The sequence below is a fragment of the Oncorhynchus gorbuscha genome, linkage group LG07, assembly GCF_021184085.1.
Source record: "Oncorhynchus gorbuscha isolate QuinsamMale2020 ecotype Even-year linkage group LG07, OgorEven_v1.0, whole genome shotgun sequence".
Lineage (NCBI taxonomy): Eukaryota > Metazoa > Chordata > Actinopteri > Salmoniformes > Salmonidae > Oncorhynchus > Oncorhynchus gorbuscha.
The window spans coordinates 88,160,016-88,170,908 of record NC_060179.1 but is presented as its reverse complement, the minus strand read 5'-3'; the positions used below and the strand labels follow the sequence as shown (position 1 = coordinate 88,170,908).

At 43.1% G+C, this 10,893-nt stretch overlaps 1 protein-coding gene across 1 annotated transcript in view; it reads left to right on the top strand.

Moving 5' to 3' along the window:
- The window catches only part of LOC124039403 (zinc finger CCHC domain-containing protein 24-like), a 40,851-nt gene extending 30,187 nt beyond the window's left edge, over positions 1-10,664 (top strand). Inside the window, exons 3-4 of the mRNA XM_046355367.1 lie at positions 7,350-7,514; positions 9,609-10,664. Coding sequence (XP_046211323.1) covers positions 7,350-7,514; positions 9,609-9,722 — 279 coding nt within the window. The 3' untranslated portion in view covers positions 9,723-10,664. The remainder of the gene's footprint in view (positions 1-7,349; positions 7,515-9,608) is intronic.
- Positions 10,665-10,893: the final 229 nt, after the last annotated feature.

The following is a 10,893-nucleotide window of genomic DNA, read 5'->3' as shown; positions in this document are numbered from 1 at the left end:
TAAAGGGAAAGCGCCCTATTGGAAGGAGCTGCACTGAGACGGTTCAGAAAAATTCAGGGCCGTCACACTGGCTGTGCAGGGTAGAGAGTTTCAACAGTTTCTCCTCTCGATTTACAGTAGTTCCCCTTCACTCAGACAACAGTTTCTCCTCTCGATTTACAGTAGTTCCCCTTCACTCAGACAACAGTTTCTCCTCTCGATTTACAGTAGTTCCCCTTCACTCAGACAACATGTTCAACAGTTTCCCAGTCATCTGGAGGGATGAGGGGACATCTTCTTGTCACTCACAGCGATCTAGTTCAGAACAGCTGTCAGTCAAAACACATACAGAGCTGTGACATCATGTACAGCATGTCCCTCTACAGCCACTGTGGTCCAGGTGCTTAAATATGCAACCAACCCCTAAACGGGTACAAATGTAAAGGATTCATTGGAACCATGAACAATGACTAGGGTTAGAGAGGAGGTCTGGTACTGGGGTTAGAGAGGAGGTCTGGTACTGGGGTTAGAGAGGAGGTCTGGTACTGGGGTTAGAGAGGAGGTCTGGTACTGGGGTTAGAGAGGAGGTCTGGTACTGGGGTTAGAGAGTTGAGGTCTGGTACTGGGGTTAGAGAGGAGGTCTGGTACTGGGGTTAGAGAGGAGGTCTGGTACTGGGGTTAGAGAGGAGGTCTGGTACTGGGGTTAGAGAGGAGGTCTGGTACTGGGGTTAGAGAGGAGGTCTGGTACTGGGGTTAGAGAGGAGGTCTGGTACTGGGGTTAGAGAGGAGGTCTGGTACTGGGGTTAGAGAGGAGGTCTGGTACTGGGGTTAGAGAGGAGGTCTGGTACTGGGGTTAGAGAGGAGGTCTGGTAGGGGTTAGAGAGGAGGTCTGGTACTGGGGTTAGAGAGGAGGTCTGGTACTGGGGTTAGAGAGGAGGTCTGGTACTGGGGTTAGAGAGGAGGTCTGGTACTGGGGTTAGAGAGGAGGTCTGGTACTGGGGTTAGAGAGGAGGTCTGGTACTGGGGTTAGAGAGGAGGTCTGGTACTGGGGTTAGAGAGGAGGTCTGGTACTGGGGTTAGAGAGGAGGTCTGGTACTGGGGTTAGAGAGGAGGTCTGGTACTGGGGTTAGAGAGGAGGTCTGGTACTGGGGTTAGAGAGGAGGTCTGGTACTGGGGTTAGAGAGGAGGTCTGGTACTGGGGTTAGAGAGGAGGTCTGGTACTGGGGTTAGAGAGGAGGTCTGGTACTGGGGTTAGAGAGGAGGTCTGGTACTGGGGTTGGACTGGGGTTAGAGGAGGTCTGGTACTGGGGTTAGAGAGGAGGTCTGGTACTGGGGTTAGAGAGGAGGTCTGGTACTGGGGTTAGAGAGGAGGTCTGGTACTGGGGTTAGAGAGGAGGTCTGGTACTGGGGTTAGAGAGGAGGTCTGGTACTGGGGTTAGAGAGGAGGTCTGGTACTGGGGTTAGAGAGGAGGTCTGGTACTGGGGTTAGAGAGGAGGTCTGGTACTGGGGTTAGAGAGGAGGTCTGGTACTGGGGTTAGAGAGGAGGTCTGGTACTGGGGTTAGAGAGGAGGTCTGGGACTGGGGTTAGAGAGGAGGTCTGGTACTGGGGTTAGAGAGGAGGTCTGGTACTGTGGTTAGAGAGGAGGTCTGGTACTAGGGTTAGAGAGGAGGTCTGGTACTGGGGGGTTAGAGAGGAGGTCTGGTACTGGGGTTAGAGGGGAGGTCTGGTACTGGGGTTAGAGAGGAGGTCTGGTACTGGGGTTAGAGAGGTCTGGGACTGGGGTTAGAGAGGAGGTCTGGTACTGGGGTTAGAGAGGAGGTCTGGTACTGGGGTTAGAGAGGAGGTCTGGGACTGGGGTTAGAGAGGAGGTCTGGTACTGGGGTTAGAGAGGAGGTCTGGTACTGGGGTTAGAGAGGAGGTCTGGTACTGGTTGTTAGAGAGGAGGTCAATCACCACATTGATCTCCATTCTTCCTAATCACAATCACTACGTTGATCTCCATTCTTCCTGATCACAATCACTACGTTGATCTCCATTCTTCCTGATCACAATCACCACGTTGATCTCCATTCTTCCTGATCACAATCACTACGTTGATCTCCATTCTTCCTGATCATAATCACCACATTGATCTCCATTCTTCCTTATTACGTGTTGCTCTGTTCTGGGCCAGATCTTTCCTTAGACCACACAATTGGACCATAATCAAGATTAGACCAAAATAGATTTTCTTTTTGGAGTGTGGTGTCAAAAAAGCAGAGTATCTCTTTATTATGGACAGACCTCTCCCCATCTTTACAACCATTAAATCTATAGGTTTTGACCATGACAGTTTACAATCTAAAATAACGGCAAGTAATTTAGTCTCCTCAACATGTTCAACAGCCACACCATTCATTTCCAGATTCAGCTGAGGTCTAGAACTTAGGAAATGATTTTTAACAAATACAATGCTCTTAGTTTTAGAGATGTTCAGGACCAGTTTATTACTGGCCACCCATCCCAAAACAGACTGCAACTCCTTGTTAAGGGTTTCAGTGACTTCATTAGCTGTGGTTGCTGATGCGTATTTGGTTGAATCATCAGCATACATGGACACACATATGCTTTGTTTAATGCCAGTGGCGGGTCATTGGTAAAAATAGAAAAGAGTAGAGGGCCTAGAGAGCTGCCCTGCGGTGCACCACATTTGACATGTTTGACATTAGAGAAGCTTCCATTAAAGAATTCCCTTCGAGTTCTATTAGATAGATCGCTCTAAATCCACGTTATGGTTGAAAAGCAATAACATATATGTTTTCTCAATAACAGGGTATGGTCAATGATATCAACGGCTGCACTGAAATCTAACAGTACAGCTCCCACAATCTTCTTATTATCAATTTCTTTCAACCAATCATCAGTCATTTGTGTCAGCGCAGTACATGTTGAGTGCCCTTCTCTATAAGCATGCCGAAAGTCTGTTGTTAATTTGCTTACAGAGAAATAGCATTGTATTTGGTCAAACAATTTTTTCCAATAATTTGCTAAAAGTTGGCAGCAAGCTGATAGGTCGGCTGTTAAAACCAGTAAAGTCCACTTTACCATTCTTAGGTAGCGGAATGACTTTGGCTCCCCTCCAGGCCTGAGGACAAAGACTTTCCTCTAGGCTCAGATTAAAGATATGACAGATAGGAGTGGCTATAGAGTCAGCTACCATCCTCAGTTGGAGTGGCTATAGAGTCAGCTACCATCCTCAGTAGGAGTGACTATAGAGTCAGCTGCCATCCTCAGTAGAAATGGCTATAGAGTCAGCTACCATCCTCAGTAGGAGTGGCTATAGAGCCAGTAGGAGTGGCCATAGAGTCAGCTACCATCCTCAGTAGGAGTGGCTATAGAGTCAGCTACCATCCTCAGTAGGAGTGGCTATAGAGCCAGTAGGAGTGGCTATAGAGTCAGCTACCATCCTCAGTAGGAGTGGCTATAGAGTCAGTAGGAGTGGCCATAGAGTCAGCTACCATCCTCAGTAGCTTTCCATCTTTCCATCTAAGTTGTCAATGTCAGGAGGTTTGTCATTATTGATCATTAACAAATGCATGCTTTTCAACCGTTCGCTGCCAAAATTGTAATTATTCGTCTACCTCCTCATGCCTTTTGCACACAATGTATATAGACTCCCCTTTTTTTCCTACTGTGTTATTGACTTGTTAATTGTTTACTCCATGTGTAACTCTGTGTTGTCTGTTCACACTGCTATGCTTTATCTTGGCCAGGTCGCAGTCGTAAATGAGAACTTGTTCTCAACTAGCCTACCTGGTTAAATAAAGGTGAAAAAAAATATATATATATTTCTGCCCATAATTTCATTTAAAGTACTCCAAAGTGTTTTTCCATTGTTCTTTATAACAGTGATCTTGGCTCCATAATACAGTTTCTTCGTCTTTGTGTTGAGTTCAGTCACAGCATTTCTCAATGTCCAGTAAGTCAGCCGGTCAGATGTGCAACCAGACTTACAGTATTAGCCACTTCCTTTTGCCTCATCTCTTTCAACCACACAGTTTTTAAATTCCTCATCAATCCACGGAGCCTTAACAGTTCTAACAGTCAGGTTCAGGTTTATCAATAATCGGAAGAAACAATTTCATAAATTCATCAACTGCAGCATCTGGATGCTCCTTATTAATCACATCCGACACACAAATCCACACACCTCCTCTCTAACCCCAGTACCAGACCTCCTCTCTAACCCCAGTACCAGACCTCCTCTCTAACCCCAGTACCAGACCTCCTCTCTAACCCCAGTACCAGACCTCCTCTCTAACCCCAGTACCAGACCTCCTCTCTAACCCCAGTACCAGACCTCCTCTCTAACCCCAGTCCCAGATCTCTCTAACCCCAGTACCAGACCTCCTCTCTAACCCCAGTACCAGACCTCCTCTCTAACCCCAGTACCAGACCTCCTCTCTAACCCCAGTACCAGACCTCCTCTCTAACCCCAGTCCCAGACCTCTCTAACCCCAGTACCAGACCTCCTCTCTAACCCCAGTACCAGACCTCCTCTCTAACCCCAGTCCCAGACCTCTCTAACCCCAGTACCAGACCTCCTCTCTAACCCCAGTACCAGACCTCCTCTCTAACCCCAGTCCCAGACCTCCTCTCTAACCCCAGTACCAGACCTCCTCTCTAACCCCAGTACCAGACCTCCTCTCTAACCCCAGTACCAGACCTCCTCTCTAACCCCAGTCCCAGACCTCTCTAACCCCAGTACCAGACCTCCTCTCTAACCCCAGTCCCAGACCTCTCTAACCCCAGTACCAGACCTCCTCTCTAACCCCAGTCCCAGACCTCTCTAACCCCAGTACCAGACCTCCTCTCTAACCCCAGTCCCAGACCTCCTCTCTAACCCCAGTACCAGACCTCCTCTCTAACCCCAGTACCAGACCTCCTCTCTAACCCCAGTCCCAGACCTCTCTAACCCCAGTACCAGACCTCCTCTCTAACCCCAGTCCCAGACCTCTCTAACCCCAGTACCAGACCTCCTCTCTAACCCCAGTCCCAGACCTCCTCTCTAACCCCAGTACCAGACCTCCTCTCTAACCCCAGTACCAGACCTCCTCTCTAACCCCAGTCCCAGACCTCTCTAACCCCAGTACCAGACCTCCTCTCTAACCCCAGTCCCAGACCTCTCTAACCCCAGTACCAGACCTCCTCTCTAACCCCAGTCCCAGACCTCTAACCCCAGTGGCTTTCCTGGACATAGCCACTATATTGTGATCACTGCATCCAATGGGTACGAAAACAGCTATAGAATAAAGCTCTACATTATTAGTAAAAATGAGATCAATACATGTGGATGATGTTGTTCCTGTAGTGTTTGTAAACACCCTGGTAGGTTGATTAAAGGCCTGAACCAGATTACAGTCACTGGTTACAGTGAGAAGCTTCCTCTTGAGCAGACAGCTTGATGAAAACCAGTCAATATTCATGTCCCCAAGAAAGTAGACCTCTCTGTTTACATCACATACACTATCAAGCATTTCACACATAATATTTAGATACTGACTGTTAGCACTTGGTGGCCTATAGAAACACCCCAAAAGAAAGTGCCCTTCACATCAATGTGGAAAAGACAAAGGAGCTGATCATCAATGGCAACAATTTACCAACGTCCCAACCACTCTCCCAACCAGTGTTTTAAATAAAGAGGGACACAAATTGATAACAGGCTGAGTTGTACAGAGAATGCAGACTGTATTTTTTTTTTAAAGCAAGCCAACGCCTGCTCTTAAAATCAGGAAATGAAAGGGGTTTGGGTTGTGCCAGAATGTTCTGGAGAGGGTGTACAGCAGCTTGGTGGAGAGGATCCTCACGTTCAATATAACAGTCTGTTATGGTAATCTGAGGGTGGCTAAGCACACAGGCAAAATCCGAGAGGAAAACCTGGTTCAGTCTTGTTTTCCAACGAACACATGGAGGGGAATTCACCTTTCAACAGGACAATAACATAAAGTACATGGGTAAATCTACACTGGAATTGCTTACCGAGAACAAAGGGAATGTTCCTGAGTTGTTGAGTTACAGTTGGCTTAAATCTACTTTAAAATCTATGGCGAGACTTGAAAATGGTTGTCTAGCAACGATCAACAACCGATTTGAGCTTGAATAATTTAATAAATGGGCAAGTATTGCGCAATCCAGGCGTGGACAGCTCTTAGAGACTTACCCAGAAAGACTCAAAGCTCTTAGTCTTACCCAGAAAGACTCATAGCTGTACTCATAGTGTGTACTTTCTGAAGGCACTGTGTTACATACAGCTGGGTGAGCGTTGAGAATTTGGGCAAGTAATGTAAAGTATATCTCTATATATGTGGACCTAGAGTCAGGACCTGTCGTTTGTAATGAACAGTATATCTCTATATATGTGGACCTAGAGTCAGGACCTGTCGTTTGTAATGAACAGTATATCTCTATATATGTGGACCTAGAGTCAGGACCTGTCGTTTGTAATGTACAATATATCTCTATATATGTGGACCTAGAGTCAGGACCTGTCATTTGTAATGTAAAGTATATCTCTATATATGTGGACCTAGAGTCAGGACCTGTCGTTTGTAATGTACAATATATCTCTATATATGTGGACCGAGAGTCAGGACCTGTCGTTTGTAATGTACAATATATCTCTATATATGTGGACCGAGAGTCAGGACCTGTCGTTTGTAATGTACAGTATATCTCTATATATGTGGACCGAGAGTCAGGACCTGTCGCTTGTAGTTTTTACGCTGTTTTAGTTTTTAAGTACTACTTGTGTTTTTTTAAGTACTACTTGTGTTTTTTTAAGTACTACTTGTGTTTTCTTAAGTACTACTTGTGTTATTTTAAGTACTACTTGTGTTTTTTTAAGTACTACTTGTGTTTTTTTAAGTACTACTTGTGTTTTTTAAGAACTACTTGTGTTTTTTTAAAGTACTACTTGTGTTTTTTTAAGTACTACTTGTGTTTTTTTAAGTACTACTTGTGTTTTTTTAAGTACTACTTGTGTTTTTTTAAGTACTACTTGTGTTTTCTTAAGTACTACTTGTGTTATTTTAAGTACTACTTGTGTTTTTTTAAGTACTACTTGTGTTTTTTAAGTACTACTTGTGTTTTTTAAGAACTACTTGTGTTTTTTAAGTACTACTTGTGTTTTTTTAAGTACTAATTGTGTCTGCCAAATGCCTGGATGTAGAAAACCTGCTGTGTACAGAGACTTAGTATTCACTCAATATACTACAATAAATACAAAATCACCATTTGCTGATTTATCTGATGAATTGCCAGTTCAAGATGCAGATATAAATGCACAACTCATTGTAAAATATTTTCTTCCATTTGCTTTGTCTCCAGGCTCGGCCTAAAGGGGAAGGCCTGACCCCATATCAGGGCAAGAAGAGATGTTTCGGGGAATACAAGTGCCCTAAATGCAAGAGGATGTGGATGAGCGGAAACTCCTGGGCCAACATGGGACAAGAATGCATCAAGTGCCACATCAACGTTTACCCTCAGAAGCAGGTGAATAGTAACATTTTCATTTAGTATCCATGATATAAGCCTGGTCTCAGATCTGTTTGTGCTGTCTTGCATATAGGCCTACATATGAGAGCAGGCTACCATGACATTCCTCCATCCTACTGTTGTATTGGCTCAAGGACAAGGTTACCATGACATTCCTCCATCAGACTGTCCTATTGGCTCAAGGACCAGGTTACCATGACGTTCTTCCATCCGTCTGTTCTATTGGCTCAAGGACATAGCTCATTATTTAAACAGATTGTGTAACTGAACTGTTTATTACTGACATATAAACTAATACTTAGTGCTTTATAAACTAATACTTAGCACTTTATAAACTAATACTTAGCGCTTTATAAACTAATACATAGCACTATAAACTAATACTTAGCGCTTTATAAACTAATACTTAGCGCTTTATAAACTAATACTTAGCGCTTTATAAACTAATACATAGCGCTTTATAAACTAATACTTAGCGCTTTATAAACTAATACATAGCTTATAAACTAATACTTAGCGCTTAAACAGTCAAAACTAATGGTGGAACAAACTCCCTCACGAATCAATCACCACCTTCCGGAGACACCTGAAACCCCACCTATTTAAGGAATACCTAGGATAGGTTAAGTAATCCCTTAGTTTTAGATGCACTATTGTTAAGTGACTGTCCCATGGATGTCATAATACATAGCACTATAAACTAAATACTTAAATGTAAATGTAAATGTAATACTTAGCTTTATAAACTAATACTTAGCGCTTTATAAACTAATACTTAGCACTTTATAAACTAATACTTAGCACTTTATAAACTAATACTTAGCACTTTATAAACTAATACTAGCACTTTATAAACTAATACTTAGCACTTTATAAACTAATACTTAGCACTTTATAGACTACTTATGAAGCCCTTTGTAAACCCTATAAATAGTGGCCAGGTCTACTTATGAAGCCCTTTGTAAACCCTATAAATAGTGGCCAGGTCTACTTATGAAGCCCTTTGTAAACCCTATAAATAGTGGCCAGGTGTATGAAGCCCTATGAAGCCCTTTGTAAACCCTTAAATAGTGGCCAGGTCTAACCCTAAACCCTAAATAGTGGCCAGGTCTACTTATGAAGCCCTTTGTAAACCCTATAAATAGTGGCCAGGTCTACTTATCCCTTTGTAAACCCTATAGATAGTGGCCAGGTCTAGCCCTTTGTAAACCCTATAGATAGTGGCCAGGTCTACTTATGAAGCCCTTTAGTGGCCAGGTCTAAACCCTAAACCCTAGATAGTGGCCAGGTCTACTTATGAAACCCTATAAATAGTGGCCTTTGTAAACCCTATAGATAGTGGCCAGGTCTACTTATAAAGCCCTTTGTAAACCCTATAAATAGTGGCCAGGTCTACTTATGAAGCCCTTTGTAAACCCTATAAATAGTGGCCAGGTCTACTTATGAAGCCCTTTAGTAAACCCTAAACCCTAAAATAGTGGCCAGGTCTACTTATGAAGCCCTTTGTAAACCCTATAAATAGTGGCCAGGTCTAATTATGAAGCCCTTTGTAAACCCTATAAATAGTGGCCAGGTCTACTTATGAAGCCCTTTGTAAACCCTATAAATAGTGGCCAGGTCTACTTATGAAGCCCTTTGTAAACCCTATAGATAGTGGCCAGGTCTACTTATGAAGCCCTTTGTAAACCCTATAAATAGTGGCCAGGTCTACTTATGAAGCCCTTTGTAAACCTTATAAATAGTGGCCAGGTCTACTTATGAAGCCCTTTGTAAACCCTATAAATAGTGGCCAGGTCTACTGTGTTGTAAATATCTTAATGTAAAGTGTGTTACCTGTGTTTTAAACAGCTTAATGTGACCAGTGTTTCTCTGTTTTAAACAGCTTAACGTGACCTGTGTTTCTCTGTGTTTTAAACAGCTTAATGTTACCTGTGTTTTAAACAGCTTAATGTGACCTGTGTTTCTCTGTGTTTTAAACAGCTTAATGTTACCTGTGTTTCTCTGTGTTTTAAACAGCTTAATGTGACCTGTGTTTCTCTGTGTTTCTCTGTGTTTTAAACAGCTTAATGTTACCTGTGTTTCTCTGTGTAGAGACCTCTGGAGAAACCTGATGGGTTAGATGTTTCAGACCAGAGCAAGGAGCACCCACAGCACCTGTGTGAAAAATGCAAGGTCCTCGGCTACTACTGTCGTCGCGTGCAATAAAAACCTGTCGTAATCTGGCTCATGGAGTTGCCCTCTAGACACTGATCTTGGATCAGTTTAGCATTTTCTCCACCAATGGTTAAGGTCAGGTCTGGGGAAGCTGTACCTAGAGTAAACTTCACCCTGGAGCCAAGTTCACTTCCCTTCACTTAAACCTCCAGTGGTTTATGAAGAGGCAAAACTCATCTAAATGTGTTTATATATTTAATCTCAGTAAAAATAGGCCTGATTCTCTTGTCGTACTCTGTTGTACTGTGAAACATTTACCTGTTTGTGTTCCCTACATGTGTGTAAATTGGGGACAATTCCATTTCAACTAAGTCAATTCAGGAAGTAAGCTGAAGTTCCAATTTCAGTTTACTTCCTGAATTGAAATGAAATTGACCCAAACCCTGGTGTGTCGTGTGTGTTTTATGACGATATCCCTGGATTCCAAAGGCGCGTTGTCGACAAGCGCGTAGCCTTAACTGTTCAGAGTCATTTAGGCTCGAGTCGACATCTTTACCGTGAATAAGAACTCTTGAGAGGAGAGAGAAGGGGAGAAAAGGCCTTTTTTTTAAAGGGGCATTTTCAGCAGTGCGACACAGTAACACTGGCTGACAAACCACACTTGATTGGATCCCGGCCCAAGTGAAGTGAATTAGGTTGGTGTTGGGTCATAGTAATAATAACAATAATATATCATTATAAAATAATATCAACTCAGAGAGGGATTCTGAAGACGTTATTTCCTGTTTCCTGTTTATGTATTCTTTCATTAAGTCATTTACTAGTTATGTTTTTACATTGTGAAATGTTATCAGCACGAGGATTAAATATCGTGTCACCTTTTTCATAAATCTTCCGAGACTGCTGTGGATCAAACCTTGGAATCAGTAGCTTTTTGAAAGCAGGGACAATAGTTTACATTTAAATGTGATGCGGTATGCGTATTCTTTTCCCTTTATTTAACCAGGCAAGTCAGTTAAGAACAAATTCTTATTTTCAATGACGGTCTAGGAACAGTGGGTTAACTGCCTGTTCAGGGGCAGAACGACAGATTTGTACCTTGTCAGCTCGGGGGTTCGAACTCGCAACCTTCCGGTTACTAATATAATAATAATAATAATAATATAATAATAATAATATATGCCATTTAGCAGACGCTTTTATCCAAAGCGACTTACAGTCA